This window comes from Leptonychotes weddellii, chromosome 9 (genome assembly GCF_054177405.1).
Source record: "Leptonychotes weddellii isolate Sample4059 chromosome 9, ASM5417740v2, whole genome shotgun sequence".
NCBI lineage: Eukaryota > Metazoa > Chordata > Mammalia > Carnivora > Phocidae > Leptonychotes > Leptonychotes weddellii.
This window is the reverse complement of record NC_138377.1, coordinates 93,774,629-93,795,320: the sequence shown is the minus strand read 5'-3', so window position 1 is coordinate 93,795,320 and position 20,692 is coordinate 93,774,629. Positions and strand designations below refer to the sequence as shown.

The 20,692-nt window shown below is 37.7% G+C and overlaps 1 protein-coding gene across 5 annotated transcripts in view; it reads left to right on the top strand.

Annotated features, from left to right (window-relative positions):
* Positions 1 to 20,692, top strand: part of DPP8 (dipeptidyl peptidase 8) — a 63,550-nt gene that overhangs the window by 29,534 nt on the left and 13,324 nt on the right. For all 5 annotated transcript variants that reach the window (XM_006729651.3, XM_006729650.3, XM_081831268.1 and 2 more), the window contains 10 exons: positions 501 to 611; positions 3,069 to 3,197; positions 3,757 to 3,818; positions 6,178 to 6,278; positions 6,968 to 7,145; positions 7,981 to 8,140; positions 11,916 to 11,995; positions 15,011 to 15,163; positions 15,903 to 16,038; positions 17,327 to 17,472. In XM_006729651.3, the coding sequence (XP_006729714.1) occupies positions 501 to 611; positions 3,069 to 3,197; positions 3,757 to 3,818; positions 6,178 to 6,278; positions 6,968 to 7,145; positions 7,981 to 8,140; positions 11,916 to 11,995; positions 15,011 to 15,163; positions 15,903 to 16,038; positions 17,327 to 17,472 (1,256 nt within the window). The remainder of the gene's footprint in view (positions 1 to 500; positions 612 to 3,068; positions 3,198 to 3,756; positions 3,819 to 6,177; positions 6,279 to 6,967; positions 7,146 to 7,980; positions 8,141 to 11,915; positions 11,996 to 15,010; positions 15,164 to 15,902; positions 16,039 to 17,326; positions 17,473 to 20,692) is intronic.

Below are 20,692 nucleotides of genomic sequence, written 5' to 3'. Positions count from 1 at the left end.
TGCTTCTCCCTCTACCCCTGCTCATGCTCTCTCTCTGTATCTCTGTGTCTCAAATGAATAAATAAAATCTTTAAAAAAAAAAAAAAGACTCATAAAGTTGGACTTTTCTGGGTAGAAGTTACAAGTCACTGTGACCCTTTCCATGTGTTCTTTTTTTCCATGATCCTAGCTAAATGGGGAAATAATAACTGACATTTATGGTGCACATATTTTGGTTCAGGCTTTGTTCTAAGTGTTTTATGTGAATTAACTCAATCTTAACAACCTTATGAGGTACATTGTTACTCCCATTTACAAACAGGACACCGCAGTGGAATGAGGTTGGATGATTTGTCCAAGGTCAGTCAGTACATGATGGAGCTCAGATTTATATCCAGTCCATTTGGCTTCTGAGTTCACCACAGTACTACAGTTGCATTTCAAAATAAACTAACTGTGCTTAGTACCTATGAAAAGTTAGACAACTTCCTGTGATAATTTTGCTGTTTATGTTTGTCTAGAGCTAGCCAACATGGAAGAAGATCCCAGATCAGCTGGAGTTGCTACCTTTGTTCTTCAAGAAGAATTTGATAGATATTCTGGCTACTGGTGGTGTCCAGAAGCTGAAACAAGTAAGGGGGTTCAAAATAATATAAGTTAATTAAAGTATTATGAGATTGAACTGCCAGTTAGTTAAGTGCTCAGATGCTAAGTCCTGAATAGTAGATTATGAAGTCATGAAGACTGGATCCTACCAGTAGTTATTTAGAATATATAGGCTGGGGGCACCTAGGTGGCTCAGTCCTTAAGCATCTGCCTTCAACTCAGGTCATGAGCCCAGGGTCCTGGGATCGAGCCCCGCATCAGGCTCCCTGCTCATCAGGAAGCCTGCTTCTCCCTCTCCCACTCCCCCTGCTTGTGTTCCCTCTCTCGCTGTGTCTGTCAAATGAATAAATCTTAAAAAAAAAAAAAAAAAAAGAATATATAGGCTGTATCCCACCATGATGAATTCTAATAAAAATAAGTGCCTCTGGTCCTTCAACTCTTTCTTCCAATCTTTCATCTAGAGGCTGGTCTTAGTGGCAATATTGGTGACAAAATAAAAAACTATACCCTGATGCATTGCTATAAAAACGTAGGATTGGGATGCCTGGGTGGCTCAGTTGGTTAAGCGTCTGCCTTCAGCTCAGGTCATGATCCCAGGGCCCAGGGATTGAGTCCCACATTGGGCTCATTGCTCAGCAGGGAGCCTGCTTCTCCCGCTGCCTGCAGCTCCCCCTGCTTGTATTCTCTCTCTCTGACAAATAAATAAATAAAATCTTTAAAAAAACAAAAACAAAAAACGTAGGATTGACTAGAGTGTCTGCATAAACATATGGCCAAATTAGTGTATGAAGGGATCAGAAAAAGGCACAAATTCCTCCCTTTTCTGGATGAATTTGCAAGTATTTTATTGCCTGTGAAACAGCTTTCTCTGAAGATCCAGTTAGAAATTGGCTTTACATTCTAGCCTAATACTTCATATTGTATACAAAAACTAAAATTTCAGGGTGGCTCAGTCGTTAAGCGTCTGCCTTCGGCTCAGGTCATGATCTCAGGGTCCTGGGATCGAGCCCCGCATCAGGCTCCCTGCTCAGTGGGAAGCCTGCTTCTCCCTCTCCCATTCCCCCTGCTGTGTTCCCTCTCTCACTTGCGTCTCTCTGTCAAATAAATAAATAAAATCTTAAAAAAAAAAAAAAATTTCATGAAGCAATACTTACCTTTATGTGTAATGCACTCTGATATTGTATATATTTTGTTCGTTGTATATTTTAAATGCTTGTTATTACCCATTAGTAGATTTCATGATGCAGTAATGGATTGCAGCTACCATTTTTGTTTTTTTAAGTAAGCTCTTTGCCCAATGTGGGGCTTGAATTCACAACCCCGAGATCAAGAGTTGCTCGCTTTACTGACTGAGTGCCCCAGCAGCTTGTATTTTGAACATTTCTCTAAGGGACCATGAAAAGTACTTATTTTTAAGCCACGTCTTAGATTTGGACATTCAATTTTAAGATGTAAAATGTTTTGCCATAACTGTGTTTGTTAGAACAAGATTTTGACATGAATTAGAGAAACCATTAAAAGAAAACTGGACTCTATTTAAATAGCATTTATTTTCAGGTGTCTGGGTGGCGCAGTTGGTTGGGTGTCCAACTCTTTATTTTGTCTCAGGTCGTGGTCTCAGGGTCCTGGGGTGGAGCCCCACATCGGGCTCTGTGTTCAGCACAGAGTCTGCTTGCGGCTCTCTCCCCCTCTCCTTCTGCCTGTCCCCCCTGCTCTCTCTCTTTCTCTCAAATAAATAAATAAAATCTTTTTTTAAAAATAACATTTATTTTGTTATAGGAAATATTATAAATATAATTGAGTAATCCGTTTTTCAACAAGGAATGCATTTAAGGTATACCTGGACTGAAGTCCTTCATAAGTGTGTTTCCCCTGTTTTAAATATGTATAGGTACAGGGGTACCTGGCTGACTCAGTCAGTAGAGCATATGACTCTTGATCACTGGGTCATGAGTTCAAGCCCCATGTTGGGCATGGAGCCTACTTAAATTTTAAATATATATACATATATATATGTATATGTACATAATTATCTCCAGGTTTTGCCTTCCTTTAACCAGCAAAAGTGGTTTAGTAGTAACACACCTTTCTTTTTTTTGTTTTTTTTTTTTAAAGATTTTTATTTATTTATTTGACAGAGAGAGACACAGCGAGAGAGGGAACACAAGCAGGGGGAGTGGGAGAGGGAGAAGCAGGCTTCCTGCCGAGCAGGGTGCCCGATGTGGGGCTCGATCCCAGGACCCTGGGATCATGACCCGAGCCAAAGGCAGACGCTTAACGACTGAGCCATCCAGGCGCCCCAGTAACTCACCTTTCTAGTGCAAAGACTAGTGATACTTTCATACACTATACAAAAGGCAGTGTATTTTATACATAAATTATTTTTCACTGTGGGAAATAGAGTACTAGAGGGAATGGTCAGTTATGATTACTCTCTGGAATAATTCTTCTAAATTTTCAGTATTTAAATTCCTTTTTAAAAGCTCCCAGTGGCAGCAAAATTCTGAGAATTCTATATGAAGAAAATGATGAATCTGAGGTGGAAATTATTCATGTTACATCCCCTATGTTGGAAACAAGGAGGGCAGATTCATTCCGTTATCCTAAAACAGGTACGATATACCATTGACATTTATATTTACTCATTTCTGCTTTCCAAACAAGATTCTCTGCAATCATCCAGAGGTATGGTCAACATTAGTCATTTACAGCCTTAGTAAAGGTAGGTTATTCATTAAGTATCACTGAAGTAGATTTCTTAATTATAGGGTGATCTTATTTAATTCTTTTCAAAGGTTGGGAAGTACACAAAGCTGGTTACTTCAAGGAATGAAAAAAGAGGAGTTTTTGCTAGGAAATAAGGATTTTTAAGGGATTATTTAATAAGTCACTAATTTTTTTTCTATTTTGCTGTTAACATTTCAATTACAAAATGACACAGAATTTCTTTTATTTATTTCATATTGACTCTTGATGTTTTCCAGTCTCTTTTTTTTTTTTCTTTTGATACTAATGTTGAGAGTTATGAATTTGAGTTGGAGTTCTGAGATTCTTATACAGTAAAGCCCTGACTCTACAATATTCCTGACTTAAAGTATAAAGGGGATTGATCTAGCAAAATTAGTTTGAATAATTTTGATTATTCATTACAATTCATGTCTCTTTCTAAAGGCACAGCAAATCCAAAAGTCACCTTTAAGATGTCAGAAATAATGATTGATACTGAAGGAAGGGTAAGTATGAAATGTTGAGTTGATTTATGTCACTTAACTAGTCAGTCTAGTAGATATCTTAGGTATTCTTTTTATTTTTTTATTTTATTTTATTTTTAAAGATTTTATTTATTTGACAGAGAGAGACACAGTGAGAGAGGGAACACAAGCAGGGGGTGTGGGAGAGGGAGAAGCAGGCTTCCCGCTGAGCAGGGAGCCTGATGCGGGGCTCGATCCCAGGACCCTGGGATCATGACCTGAGCCGAAGGCAGACACTTAACAACTGAGCCACCCAGGCGCCCCTAGATATACTTTTTAATTTTTTGAACTCATTTAACTTGCTGAGATCTGTGGGCCATGCTTTGGAAACTTTTTGCTGGTTCCCAAGACAAGAATATAGGGATATGCATATTTACCACTCCTTTCCAAAAGTTTTTCCTCTCTGCCATTGTTAATTCTTCAGATCCATATTTTAAAAATAGCAGTCATTGACCAGTGACTTACCTTCTGTGTTGGATGTCCCACATTTCTCTTGTATTTCTGCTTTCCATTTGGATAGTAGAATGCTTATAAGCTGACTGCATACAAGATTAATTAAAAAATAGTCTTCTTGGGGCACCTGGGTGGCTCAGTCGGTTAAGCATCTGACTCTTGATCTCGTATCAAGTCTTGATATCAGGGCAGTGAGTCAAGCCCCGCATTGAGCTCCATGCTGGGTGTGGAGCCTACTTCAAAAACAAAAACAAAACAAAAACCCAGTCTTCTCTGATAGACTTTTTTTAACAGCTTTATTGAGATATAATTCACATACAATACAGTTTACTCTTTTAAAGTTTTAGAATGGCTTTTAGTATATTAACAGAATTATGCAACCATTACCACAATTTTAGAACATTTTCATCACCCCACAAGAAACCCCACATCCCTTAATCATCACTCTCCAACCTTCATATGTCCCTTGGCACTGGGCAGCCATTGATCTACTTTTTGTCTGTAGATTTGCCTATTCTGGGCACTTCATATAAATGGAATCATACAGTATCTAGTCTGGTTTCTTTTATTTAGCATCATGTCTTCAAGATCCATCTGTATTGCACCATGTATCAGCACTATTTTGCCTTTTTTTGTTTTTGTTTTTATTTATTTATTTAAGTAATCTCTACACCCAACATGGGGCTCGAACTCACAACCCTGAGATAAAGAGTCGCATGCTCTTCCGACTGAGCCAGCCAAGCGCCCCAGCACTTTCTTGCTTTTTAGCACCCAGTAATATTCCATTGTGTGGCTATACCACATTTTATTTACCCACGTATCAGTTACAATTAGGGTGTTCCACCTTTTGGCTGTTATGAATAATGCAACCATGAATCTGTGTGTATGTTTTCGCTTCTCTTGAGAGATACCAAGAAGTAGAATTGTTCAGTCATATGATAGCTCCATGTTTAACCTTTTGAGGAACTACCAGACTGTTTGTCCAAAATGGTTACACTATTTTACATTCCCATTGTGTGAAGTTTCCAGTCTCCACATCCTCATCAACCCTTCTACTGTTTGTCTTATTTATTATAGCCATCCTAGTAAGTTTGAAATTGTATCTCATTGTGATTTTGACTTAAATTTTCCTGATGGCTAATGACGTTGAGCATCTTTTCATGTGCTTATTGGCCATTGGTAGATCTTCGTTGGAGAATTATCTATTCAGATCCTTTGCCTTTTTTTAAAAAACTTCCTTCTTTGGGTGCCTGGGTGGCTCAGTCGGTTAAGTGTCTGCATTCGGCTCAGGTCATGATCTCAGGGTCACGGGATTGAGCCCCATGTCAGGCTCCCTGCTCAGCGGGGAGTCTGCTTCTCCCGCTCCCTCTGCCTCTGCTCCTCCCCGCACTCATGCTCTCTCTCAAATAAATAAAATCTTTAAAAATAAATAAACAGACAAACTTTTTTGTGTTGGCTAGATTTTTAAAGGAAAAAAGTTTGTTTACTTAGGGCCATTTCACTAATATATTACACAAATCATATTTTCGGCTAAAATATAAGGAACTAGGGATTATTATTTTTCTTTGATAACTAGAGTCTAAATAAAGTGATTAAAACCTGTTTTTACCAGTTATTAACAAGGGCTCTGTTAGTATATATAAACTCATGGTAAAAGACTTTTAGACTGTGCTAATTCTTGTGCTTAGAACTTTTTTAGGCATGAAGAGCACACCAGTGTAGGTAACCCATAACTTACTTCTGGTTTTGCTGTATCTCTCATGCCTTTTTAAATACCTGAGTCTGAAAAAATGTCATGCTGTTAAAGATGATGATTTAGGTTGACTAGTAAACTAGTTACTGATCTAAATCTTCTGTAACTCGATTCCTTTTTTTTCCTTTTTAATAGATTATCGATGTCATAGATAAGGAACTAATTCAACCTTTTGAGATTCTGTTTGAAGGAGTTGAATATATTGCCAGAGCTGGATGGACTCCAGAGGGAAAATAGTGCGTATGTTAAATTGTCACTTCTTTATACGTAATTTAGAATCCAGAACTTTAGAAATGTTTATGTTACTAGGCTTGCCCTTCAGTTGGAGATGCCTTCACATGCAAATTTGCAGAGTAGTTATTTCTGCACAGAGAACTTTTCCTGAGCTAAGTGGGCTTGTGGATTTCGTAATCCTGTAAGTATAGGGGCATATTGCATTTTCATTCTGTCTGTTACATGGCCAGTCATGGTTTCAGTGTTTATTTGTGGTTAAATTGTATGACTTTAGGGCTCACGTATAAGAATGTCTATATTTTTTTATTATATAATTTAAGCAAAACTTTTCGTAGTTTTGTGAAGGTGATTACATATAGTTCCTAAGGTAGACAACAGGAGTTTCACAAGGCCGCCAATTGTTGACACTAAGGGGAAAAAACAATTTCATAGGTCATTTGTGGTTTTAGGAGTTTAAAGAAAACCACTTTTAAAAAAAACTCTACTCAAGCCTAACTTTAAAAAATAAGTATAGAATAAGCTAATACTTTTAATTAGCCATTTGTAAGTGATAATTTAACATCTACTAAAGCAATTCTTTAATTGTGATTACAGAAATAACAGATGGGTACTAGAGGAGAGAGTAGGGGAATATTCATTTTCTGAGAGATGGCTTTATTTTTGGTGCTTTTTTGTTTGTTTGTTTAAATAGTGCTTGGTCCATTCTACTAGATCGCTCCCAAACTCGCCTACAGATAGTGTTGATCTCACCTGAATTATTTATCCCAGTAGAAGATGATGCCATGGAAAGACAGAGACTCATCGAGTTGGTGCCTGACTCCGTGACACCACTAATTATCTATGAAGAAACAACAGACATCTGGATAAATGTATGTATGCTTTCCTGTACTTGGTTATATATTTTCTCAGAATGCTAAAGCAAGTGAAGTTTTATAGAAAACTATCCAAACGAATTTTTAAATTCAGAGTAACCAGGAACGTTATTTGCTTAGTTTGAACATTTCAAATTGGAATGTTTGTAGATAGAAAGTAGATGTCACTGACATGACAAGGAGATAACGTTATCTCCTTGGTTGCAAATTTGCCCTTGTTCCTGGACACATCATGTATTGAAAAACAGCCTCATCAGTGCCTCTTAGGAGGACCTCAGTAGAAGTCTAGAAGAGACTTTCTCTTTTAAGTTGGCAAACTATACCAAAATTTACCAGTTGGGATTGAGTTTTTCATTTTCCAATTTAGTGGAAAAAACTTAAACAAGATACAAAATAAATAAAGCCAGATCACTTCCTGGCTGAGTACAGGCTTTATATGATTCACCCTTCAACTGTTACAATATTTCTCTTTAGAAAAGTAGTAAGATTTTGGATAAGAATAAGTAGTAAGATTCTGTAATAAGATTTATATCATTAAACCTCATGCCGTGTTTCAAAGGATTATAGAGATGAGTAAGAAAAAGCTTTTGGTCGTATTTTTCTTTTTTCACCATAGGGAACATTTATTTCTCAATGGATGAAGTCTATGACTAAAGTGAGATAAATCTGAAAGGACCAGACAAAATCTATATTGTAAATACACAGTACCCCCTAGCACTGACATTTATGTTTCAGAATGTATTTATCAAGTAATTCTTTCTCTAACTTAATTGAATTGTTTATGTAGTATTTTCATTAATGTGTATAGTAAATTAAGCTATTCATTTTACAGATCCATGACATCTTTCATGTTTTTCCCCAAAGTCATGAAGATGAAATTGAATTTATTTTTGCCTCTGAATGCAAAACAGGTTTCCGTCATTTATACAAAATCACATCCATTTTAAAGGAGAGCAAATATAAACGATCCAGTGGTGGGCTGCCTGCCCCAAGTAAGAAATCCTTTTTTATTTAGAAAATATATATATATATATATGTTGGGGGCAGAAAGTGGGAGGGGCAAGGTAATATAATGTCACTTTTGTATACTTTATATACTTTATAAGCATCAGTACTTGCTTCATTAAACTTAATACGTAAGTTAAGCTAAAATATAAATACATATGTGAAATCACAGGACAAAGTTCTTGATGGATATGTAAGAAACTATTAATAGTGAGTAATCTCTGGGAATGGAATTACTTGTTTTTGCTTTCTACTTTTGCCTTGACTATAATTTTTAATTTGTTTAAAGTGAGCCCAAGTCATATTTAGATTTAAAAAGCTGTTTTTAAAATGTTATTTGGTTTTTAGATATTTTTACATCCTAGTTTTGTTTTGTTTTTTTACATACTATGTTTTTTTTTTTTTAAGATCATGTATTTATGAGAGAGAGCACCAGTGTGAGGGAGAGAGCATGAGTCAGGGGGAGGAGCAGAGGGAGAGGGAGAAGCAGACTCCCTGCTGAGCAGGGAGCCCAACATGGGGCTCCATCCCAGGACCCTGAGATCATGACCTGAGCAGAAATCAAGAGTTGGCTACATAACTGACTGAGCCACCCAGGCGCCCCTCCTATTTTTTTTGGTTTAATACTGTCTGCATCTACACTGAAGTTAATATGGTTATAGCTCTTCAGATTGATATAATTATGCTGTCCAAAGTGAAATTAAATATTGTGTCAGCTGGAATTAATTTCTCTCTAAAAAGTGATGGTTTTCCTTCTGGGAAATGTAATACAGAATGGACATGTAAGCCTGGAAAAAGTGAAATGGTATATCCAGTAGTTCTCCTGTTTTTGTTTTTGTTTTTTTATTTGAGTTATAGTTTTCTACTTTAATAATATAGAGTTTGTTTTAGAATGGTAGGCACTTTATGATAATGTTACATGCTTAAATGCCATTTGTGACATAACAGACTCAACAGCCATTTTTTAAATTGTGGCAAAACATACACAAAATCTACCATTTTAACTATTTCAGTGTACTGTTTAGTCGCATTAAGTATGTTTGTATTGTTATGCAACCATTAACTACCATCTACCTCCAGAACTTTTTTCATCTTCCAAAACTGAAGCTATGCAGTAAATAATACCCAGTTTAGCTTATTGCTCCCTCCCCTCAACCGCTGACAACTACTTTCTGTCTCTCTGATTTTGACTACTCTAGATACTTCATATAAGTGGAATTATACAGTATTTGCCCTTTTATGTCTAACTTACTTCACTTTGCATAATGTCCTCAAGTTTTATCCACGTCATAGCATATGTGAGAATGTCTTTCATTTTTAAGGCTGAATAAATTCAACTGTGTGTATAGACCACATTGTGTCTTCTATTCATCTGTCTACAGACACTTGGGTTCCTTCCATGTTTTGGCTGTTGTGACTAATACTGCTATGAACATGGGTGTACAGATACCTGTTTTGAGACCCTGCTTTCAGTTCTTTTGGGTGTATACCCAGAAGTGAAATTACTGGATCATACGGCAGTTCTATTTTTAATATTTTGAGGAACCACCATACTCTTTTCTGTGGCAGCTGCACCGTTTTATATTCCCATCAGCAGTGCGCAAGGGCTCCAGTTCATCAACATCCTTGTCAACACTTGTTATTTTCCATGTGGTTTGTTTATTTGTATGTTTGTTTGGATATAGCCATCCTAGTGAAGTGGTATGAAGTGGTATGCCATTGTGCCTTTGATTTGCATTTCCCTAATGACTAGTAACATTGTACATCTTTTCATGTGTTATTATCCATTTGTATATCTTCTTTGGAGAAGTGTTTGTCTGAATCCTTTGCCAACTTTTCAAGTGGGTTGCATGTTTTTCTCAACAAGGCCTTTTAAATATCATTCTTATTTGGGAAACATGAGCTACATCTTAGGACTAACAAAATAAATACTGCCTATGACTCTGTTCCTTTACTTAGCCTAATTTTTTTAAGGCAGACTGCATCTTGTATATCCAAGATGATGAATTTCTTCCTTGAGAGCCTTAGTGTGAAATTGCCCTTACCAGCTCCTCTGTTGTTCATAAATTAAATCCACTTACGAAATTCCAGAAATTTTACTACACGGGCTGTGGGGAGGGGTTGGGGGAGAGGGAGAAGCAGGCTCCACACTGAGCAGGGAACCCAGTGCAGGACTCAATCCCAGGACCCTGGCATCATGACCTGAGCAGACACTTAACCAACTGAGCCACCTAGGCACCCTCCAGAAATTTTAGTGATGAAGAATGGTCAAAGAGCTGTGAATAATAATTAATTAACTAAAACAATATTTGGGGAACAGTAATAAAATGTTGGTAACTTAAAATTATAAACTCCTGTTGAAGAGTGTAGGCAGTTAACATTCATCCCTGAAGCCTAGCCTCTTTGTTCCCTCTCAGTGTCTCTTTCTGGACCCCTCAGTTTATCTACCTCTTCTTTCCCTTCCCCTCCTTTCTTCTTAGACTTTCTTTCTCCAAATTTTCCTTTTTCCGTGGTATCTACTTTATCTTCCTCTTCCCTCTTCTTCCTCAAGTGGCTATAATGTGAAACAATTAGTACTTGTTATATATATATTAAATAGTATTTATTTCCTGGACATAAAATTTAAAGTACTAAGTTGAATTTTTGTGTCTTAAGAAAAAATAAATCAACTTTTTTAACCTTACAGGGACCCTAGTTAAGACCCTGTACCATCGTATAATCCGTCCCCAGCTGTCTCTTCCCACAGTGCTACTAGGCAAAGAGAAATGGTTTCCATTTTTTAACCTCCTCCTTCGGCCACTGGCCACTGAGAGTTTTCTTTACCCAGACAGAATCTCATAAAGACAAATGGGGCATGTTGGCATTTACTGTGGTAATACCCAGTTTATTTTTTGGCAGATGAAGAACAATTGTATAAAAATTCTTCTTTTGTGGCTTTTTAAGTAGTTTGTTGCATTTCTAGAGGAAATGCCTTGTCAACCCATTAGACTTCTAGCTCTTAGGAATACAATTGCTTTTGAGTTTTTTTCTGGCTTTGCCATCAGAATCTATTTTGCTGTTTTTACTTGATTTTACATGGATCCTTCCACCATTATTCCATTGTATTGTGAAGACTCATAACTTGGAATTTTTTTAACTATAGACTTTCTTAAAAGTAAGGTGAAATTCACATAACATTAAATTAACCACTTTAAAATGAATATTTTAAACATTTTATTTTTTTTTAAAGATTTATTTATTTATGGGTGGGGAGGGACAGAGGGAGATGGAGAGAGAGAATCTCAAGCAGACTCCCCACTGAGGAGAGCCTGTCTCGGGGCTCAATCTCACAACCCTGAGATCATGACCTGAGCTGAAATCAAGAGTCGGACGCTTAACCAACTGAGCCATCCAGGCGCCCCTTGAACAAACATTTTAAAATGAATAGTGGCAGGGCACCTGGCTGGCTTAGTTGGTGGAGCATATGATTCTTGATCTCAGGGTCTTGAGTTCAAGCCTCACATTAGGTGTAGAGATTACTTTTTTAAAAAAAAAATTAAATTAAACATTAAGAAAAATAAGATAAACAGTGGCATTTAGTACATTCACAGTGTTGTGCAGTCAGCACCCATGCCTAGTTTCAAAACATTTTCATTACCCCAGCTATAACTTAAATTATTTAATGTGCTTTTGGAAAAAAGAGGTTTAGAGTAATGTTCTTCGTTGTTTCATTTGCTTATAGTCTGATACAGAGTGCTGAATGATAACTATGTTTATCTTTAGGTGATTTCAAGTGTCCTGTCAAAGAAGAAATAGCAATTACCAGTGGTGAATGGGAAGTTCTTGGCCGGCATGGATCTAATGTATGCTCTTTTATTCTACTGATATGTTTGGTCAACGTTTGCTGTGTTTATGCAGTACAAAAAAACTGTAGTACAACTTTATATGACCCCAGTGTTTTGACAGTATTAAGTTAGGGCCTACAAGAACTCAAGTTTTAGAAAGGAAGAATCTTAGTTTAAATTATAAATCACCCGTTTTATAGCCCTGGTATTAGATGTGTTCTGGTTACTTAAGTTCATCATTTTCAAGTATAGTGTTGCTGCTTAATAAGAAAAAGGCTGGTCCATATTTTCTGAGTCTGCAAAAGTTGTGAGTTGGGATATTGTTTGAAAATTATTTTTATATCTCTTATAGACTGCTCATGTCATTTCTACATTTGAACTTGCATTTACTACTTCTGAGATAGTGATTCTCTTTCACTTACCTGTTTATCTTATCTCACAAATTTAAAGTTTTATCCACCACCTTCAAAGAGTGGTGGACATATATACAGAGTGTAGGTTGATATGGAAAAGGAGGAAAATCCCCCCTCTTTCCTTTTAGCATGTGGCCTTCTGTAACAATTCAGTGAATTTGAATTTTTTTTTCTTTTGCCTTTCATAGTATCTTGTGTTTCTTTGAACTTTTCAGTTAGGTGGTCAGTTTCCTGAGAGCTCTAAGAACCCCATCTTTTATGTGTGTGATACATTCAGTTAAGTTGATGTATGCTACCAGGATTTAGGGAAGGCCTTTGATTTTCTTAAATTGATTTGGAGATTTATTAAAGGATTAGGTGTACTGGCTGCTATAGAAGTCACTTACAGTCCCCAAGGTGGTTAAGGAGAGAAAGTGAAGATCCCGGTGTCAGGTTTGGTTTTGTTGGTAAAAACTTTAGAATATCGTAGGTAACCGTTAGTCTAATTTCCACTGAGCGTCTCACGTGGCCTTCTGGTTATATATATCCAAATATATTTTTTCTGTTTAGGGACCTTGGATGTTATTGTCATTTGAGAAGAATCTTACTGTGCAATTCCAAGTTCTGATAACAAAAAATTACACTATTATAAAGTTCCTGCTTGTGTAATGGTTGGATAATACTGATGGAACCCACAGAATTGTATTTACGCAGATCTGAATCTTATTTCAGCAACCTAAATGTCTGTTACTTGCAGTTATGTGCATCAATTTTCTTCTTTCTTTATGTCATGCTTACTTATGTAATGTGTTTGTGCCTCTCTTTCTTACTCTTTCATATCCCTCTATCCTGGCCTTATTTTTTTAAAGTTACCTTTTCCTTCTCTGCTTTTGTCAGTGATCTTGTTCCCACCCAAAGATTTTTAATGGCAATAATTGGGTAAAGCTTTGAGACTTTTTTTTTTTAAGATTTTTTATTTATTTATTTGACAGAGACACAGCGAGAGAGAGAACACAAGCAGGGGGAGTGGGAGAGGGAGAAGCAGGCTGCCCGCCGAGCAGGGAGCCGATGCAGGGCTCAATCCCAGGACTCTGGGATCATGACCTGAGCTGAAGGCAGACTCTTAATGGCTGAGCCACCCAGGTGCCCTGAGCTTTGAGACTTTTAAGCCCATGTGCTCCTCACTATTGGGGAGTGGTTCTCAAAGTATAGTCCTTGGACCAGCTGTATAGCCTAAGCGTCACCTGGGAACATTTTAGAAATGTAAATTATTGGGCCCACCCCAGACCTTCTGAATCAGAAATTCTGGTGGCAGAACCCAGCAATCTGTTTAACAAACCCCTCAAGGTGATTCTGATACTTCTGTTTAATGAAGTAGTTACACGAAACAAAGAAAAGAACCTTTAAATCAGGGGTGAGAAATTAACCAGTTATTTCTTCAGTTTTGAAAGGCCTTACTCCCAGCTGCTAGGTCAAGAGCAGAACCTATCCTAACCTTTTGCGCAGATTAACACATACCTGTGAAACTTCATGAATGTTTGTTCTGCCATTTCCTCTCACTTGTATCCTTTCTGTATATGTCATGTGGGCCTACTTAATCTCAACCGTGTTTATTTCTGTACCTGTGTATGCTAAAAAATATTTAATAATGAAGAAACAGCGTCCTGGAGAAAATGTGGCATTTAAAAATACTTGCTTTTGGAAATGTATCTATGTTTTCTTTGCTGGGCAAAAAAATTGAATTTCATTAAACACTGAATAGCCTGGTAGAAGATTTTTTTTTTTTTTTAAAGATTTTATTTATTTATTTGAGAGAGAGAATGAGATAGAGAGCATGAGAGGGGGGAGAGTCAGAGGGAGAAGCAGACTCCCTGCCGAGCAGGGAGCCCGATGTGGGCCTCGATCCCAGGACTCCAGGATCATGACCTGAGCCAAAGGCAGTCGCTTAACCAACTGAGCCACCCAGGCGCCCTGGTAAAAGATTTTTTTAAAGGGACAATAAAAGCCATTTATTTAGACTCCTACTGTAATTTGTGAAGAATATTAAATTAATTCAGCTGTGAGTTTACTTACAGTTTTTTGAGTTCTGAATGAAGACTTAAAAGATCTTACCCATACTTATTTATAAACTATACCAGTATTGAAACTGTAATTGAGTTCAGTTATTTCCCAACCCAGTAGATAAAATACTTTTGCAAGTTTGTACAAAAGACCAAAAAAGTACTGCCTAAGATAATACTGCACTGAGAAATACACTGGATTCTAAAATTAGACTCTTTTAAGTGTGCATGAATGGTTGACCTCAGCTGCAATATAGGTATGTTTTTTCCCTGTAAAATGTTGTCGTTATAATAAAATAATTCTTGCATTTTAAGAAAAGCCCACGTTTCAGTCATATAGGAAACTAATAATAGCATGCAATTCAAGTGTCCTTTTTCCTTGTGGACAAGATCTATTCTTAGGTAAAAGTCATAAGCAAAACCAACTCAGGTTTATTAACATTGGTGGCAAAATGTTTTAAGAGGCACAAGTTGAAGGGTGACTCAAATGATTCTAATTAAAATTGGGAATTGGTTGTTGAATTACTAGCCTGGCCAAGGTCCTGCTAGCACTGATTTTTCTATTGTTGTTTTTTTGACAGATCCAGGTTGATGAAGTCAGGAAGCTGGTATATTTTGAAGGCACCAAGGACTCTCCTTTGGAACATCACCTATACGTGGTCAGTTACGTAAACCCTGGAGAGGTGACAAGGCTGACCGACCGTGGCTATTCCCACTCTTGCTGCATCAGCCAGGTATTAGTCCCTGTTGGAAAAGAGTTTCCTATCATATAAAAGACCTTCTGCTGTAATACTCCTTTAGAGTAATGTGAAAATCAGTGAAATTGGCCTGCTGAAGTCTGATTCTCTGAGAAAAAACTTTAAAAAGTCTACTCTTTTTTTTTTTTTTAAAGATTTTATCTATTTATTTGAGAGAGAGAACCAAAGAGTACACACAAGCGGGGGTAGTGGGCAGAGAGAGAGTGAGAAGCAGGCTCTTGGCTGAGCAGGAAGCCCAGTGCGATACGGGGCTTGATGTGGGGCTTTGATTCAGGACTCAATGCAGGACTCGATCCCAGGACCCTGAGATCATGACCTGAGCCAAAGGCAGACGCTTAACCAGCTGAGCCACTCAGGCTCCCCTAAAAAGTCTACTCTTTTTTTTTTTTAAAGATTTTATTTATTTATTTGAGAGAGCACTCATGCATGAGCAGGGGGGAGGGGCAGAGGCAGAGGGAGAAGCAGATTCCCCGCCGAGCAGGGAGACCTACGCGGGGCTCCATCCCAGGACCCTGGGACCATGACCTGAGCTGAAGGCAGACGCTTAACCGACTGAGCCGCGCAGGCGCCCTAAGAAGTCTACTCTTAACTTCAGCCTTGTATATGGACGTCAGTGGTCAGACTCTCAACCATACTTCTGCTCTAGCACCAGCGCAGATGGAGCACCTTTTTTACTTTTCCACAGGGAAAAAGTAATTGTTTCTCCTTTCTCTAGCATTGTGACTTCTTTATAAGTAAGTACAGTAACCAGAAGAATCCACACTGTGTGTCCCTTTACAAGCTTTCAAGTCCTGAAGATGACCCAACTTGCAAAACAAAGGAATTTTGGGCCACCATTTTGGATTCAGCAGGTACTCGTTTCCCTGAGCCTGATTTTAAGTAGGATTAGTACATAAGTGCACTAAGTCTGTTTCATAGATCCACATTTCTCATCTCTCACCACCACTTGTCCCTGAGCTGCTGAGTTCCTGATTAATCCCACCCTTCCTATTCTATCAACCACCAGATAAGATGGGTTACCTCCCATTCCAGGCAGGAGCAGGTCTGGAAGGCCTTTTTGAAGTTTTTTAATTTAATTTAATTTTTTACTTAAGCAGTCTTTACACCCAATGTGGGGCTTAAACTCATGACCCCTAGCTCAAGAGTCGCACGCTCTTCCAACTGAGCCAGCCAGATGCCCCTGGAGGGCCTTTTTGAAAATAAGCATAAAATAGTCACAGTATCAGCTAAGAAATGATTTGTTCACATGTTTGGGTAATTTCTCAGATAAACAGATGAGGATAATGTACACAGAACTAGTAAGACTGAGCAGGGAAGCTGAAGCTTTAGGGAATAACCAGCTGATAGCTTTAACTTTTTAAAGCACTTACAGTGGTCATCTTAATAAAAGGTAGAACACTTGTTCTGTATGGGAGTGAAGAGCACTGTGAATTATCTATCTTTTAAATGCTTGATTTCTTAAACAAAAAAATGGAGTAATTTTATGTATCTTTAATCCACTTTCTCCCCAAATCCTTTTTCCTGTTAAGTATTTTCACTCATGAATAGCTGCTAAGGGGTTAAGAAATTAGTGCAAAACCACAGGGTATGTTCTAATGTCCACAAGTAGAATTTGTAATATGGTGATGATCTCTGCTTAGATTGTAACATTATCCAGTACACACAGACTTAGGATAAGTCTGTATAGCTTTGGTAAACCAAAGACTGATCATGACTTTCATTTTTTCTGGGTCCTGGTTAGGCTTATTCTCTAGTGATCAGAAACAAATGTTTATTGAGCACCTGCTGTGAGCAAGTTAAATTGAGTTAAATTTGTGCTTCCAGTTTCTGATCAGGTATGTGCTTAACCATCATTAAGTTACACTGAACCAAGCACAAAGTATTTGTATAGTTCTGCATCTGAATACCTCCTAGGCTCCAGGGATTATTCAGAATATTGTGTATCTACTTTTGAAATAATTAAATATATTCATTAGATTTTCTTTTTTAAAGATAAAGATTCTTGCTTATCACCTGAAAGGGGGATGGTCATTTATTTGTGTGGGGGGTTGTGGGTTTATGGTTTCTTTTCCTTGCTCTCAGATTGCAGAGCTCCCATAAGAACTCCTTTTATGTACTTTTTTTGTTATCTCCTCATAGGTCCTCTTCCTGACTACACCCCTCCAGAGATTTTCTCTTTTGAAAGTACTACTGGATTTACATTGTATGGGATGCTGTACAAACCTCATGATCTACAGCCTGGAAAGAAGTACCCCACTGTGCTGTTCATATATGGTGGTCCTCAGGTGGGCATATTTACTTATTTTAATTTAATTTTATTTTAATTCCAGTATAGTTAACATACAGTGTTATATTAGTTTAAGCAATTCTGTACATCACCCAGTGCTCATCACAACAACTGCACTCCTTAATCCCCATCACTTATTTCACCCATCCCCCCACCCAGCTCTCAGGTGGGCATATTTATATACATACGTGTGTGTGTGTGTGTGTGTATTTTTTAGGTGATTTGTTTTTTAAATGTCTAGTTGTTCAAGTTAAGATTTGAGCATTGTTGGGCCTCTGCTGTTCTTGACTCTGGCTTATGTTCTCATTCCTATTTAGAAGTTGAATTTTGTTACATGGCTAATTTAATAAATCAGTGTCAGTTTCTTAATTTACAGTAGGACTGAAACTGTCATAGCAATGGAATATTCATGTCAGTAGGTAAATATGTTGTCTTTTATGTAGAGAAGACACTTGTTTGGGAAATGAAATTAAATAGTTAACTGTCTTGGTAAATAAAAAGAGTTTTAATAGATACTTTCAGAAGCCTTGGTAGCCTAATGAATTCCCCCTTTTCATTCTAAGTCTATATCTCTCAAGCAGACTAGAATACTTTTATCATCTAGTTAAGGCAACTGCTATACTACTATTCAGCATTGTAAGAAGTTTACACCTGGATTTTCCTTTTTCTGGATTAAATATTAGCATGTGAATATTAAGTAAATCCTGTTGACTGTCAGAGTAAAGTATTGGGGTAGGGGCATTGGTTAATTGGCACTTTTTAAAAATGTTTATTGATTATCTTATTGTTGGGCCTTTGAAGAAATTAGAATATAATTATACCATTTTTATAATGCAGCTCTTGACTCTGCAAATATCCTTCATAATTATATCCAGTTATTCAGTATCTGGAAATGTATCCAGATGCTAAAACATCCAAAAAATAGGGACCCCTAGCTGGCTCAGTCAGTAGAGCACGTGACTCTTGATCTCGGCTCAGGGTCATGAGTTCAAGCCCCACTTTGGGTGTAGAGCTTACTTTAAAAATAGAAAAAAAAAAAAAAAAAGACATCCAAAAAATAAAATAAAAGCAAAATAACTGCATAAGCCACAAAATCTCAGCAATGGCCATCATATATCAAGTTAAATCACTTTGCCATTGTTAAGTGTATTTTACAAACAAAACATGATGCACATTTGTATTATACTCATCTATACGTAAATCATAAACAAAATTATAAACAGCTAAATTAGCCTTCTGTTAAAAACTTGAAGCCAAATCTTTGTAAACTTTAAAAAAAAGTCTTGGGGCGCCTGGGTGGCTCAGTTGGTTTAAAGTATCTGACTCTTGGTTTTGGCTCAGGTCGTGATCTCAGGTTTATGAGATTGAGCCCTACCCTGTGTCTGGCTCCCTGCTCAGCAGGGAGTCTGCTTCTCTCCCTCTGCTCATGTGCTCTCTCTCTCAAATAAATCCTTTTAAAAATAAAGGATTAATACAAAGAAATGCAAGAGAGAAATTACAAGACACTCTCAGAAGTTTTACATATTTTGGTATATTATTTTGATAATAAGGCTAAGTAAGAAGGATGTTTCTCCTTTCCAGTGAAGAAATGATATATGAGATATGTGACAAACACACTATAAAGACTAACTGGTTATGTAGATCTTTAAGACTAGAGAACTCCTTTATATTACTCCTTATTACTAATGATGTTTAAAAAGCCACAGGGGGCACCTGGGTGGCTCAGTAGGTTAAGTGTCTGCCTTTGGCTCAGGTCGTGATACCAGGGTCCTGGGATCAAGCTCCGCAACAGGCTTGCTGCTGGGCGGGGAGCCTGCTTCTCCCTCTCCCTCTGCACTTCCCCTGCTTGTGCTTGCTCTCTCTCTCTTTCAAATAAAAAGTAATAAATAAATAAAAATAAATTTTTGATTAAATCTTATTATCAGTCCAAACTGTGTCCTTTCTTGGTGTATGTTCAGGTCAAAGTGGGAATCTTGACTGGCAACAGTGTTACAATTTGTAACATGAAGTGAATTACTTTGTCACTAACTGCAGCAATGTCTATAGTTGGACGAAAGTGAAATCCAAGAAAAGCAAATATTTCTGATTAAAGTCATCTAGGCTTAGGTTTTTAAACTCTTTCTTGATAACAGCTGTATGTTTTAACAAATCCTTGTCATGTTTCCTATGTGCTCTAGACACTTTTATAAATATAAATGTACAAGAAAGCAGGCTAAGTGATAGCAGGACACAGGTTTTGAAGAACTGATACTGAAGGAGACTTCTGATTCTCAGTGCCAAAGGGCATTATGTTTAAGTACCTTCCTCCAGAAGTAGCAGGCCTCTGGCTGTGAGGGCACAAACACTGGCTCTTGGGGGAAATGTTCGTATCAGGCAGTTGAGGTCACTTTCGTGTGTGACAACAGTTGAGGCCATTTTTGCGTGTGACAACAGACAACAGTGAAGTGGATTTTTCTTTTTTTTCTTTAAAGATTTATTTATTTATTTGAGAGAGAGAGTGAGTGCGAGCACATGGGGGTTGCGGGGCAGAGGGAGAGGGAGAGAGAGTCCGCAAACAGACTCCCTGCTGAGTGCAGAGCCAGACATGGGGCTTGGTCCCAGGACCCTGAGACCAGGACCCGAGCAGAAACCAAGAATCGGACACCCAACTAACTGTGCCACCCAGCCACCCTGAAGTAGCTTTCTTTAAATACTCATTTTTGTGTTCTATGCCTAGTACTTCTTTTTTCAGCTCCCTCCTTTTTTGCTCCTCCTCCTAAGAGAGAAAGGGAAAACGCTATTAACTATACTGCAATTAAAATAAATTGGGTGGCTCAGTTGTTAAGCATCTGCCTTCGGCTCAGGTCATGATCCCAGGGTCCTGGGATCGAGCCCCGCATCGGGCTACCTGATCAGCGGGAGGCCTGCTCCTCCCTCTCCCACTTTCCCTGCTTGTGTTTCTTCTCTCGCTCTCCCTGTGTCAAATAAATAAATAAAATCTTTTAAAAAATAAATAATAATTTTTTTAAAAAGAAAGGGAAAACATCATTCTCCTATCTCCATTTTTAATTCATTCGTTCAGCAAACAGTCATTGAGTTCCCAGTATGTAACAGGTACTATTCTAGGCAGTGAGGATACCACAGCGAACAAATCAGACTAAGGTCCCCCCCTCATGGAGCTTAATGAGGAAAATAATAAATGACTAGACATATAAATGATGTAACTTAATATAATGGAT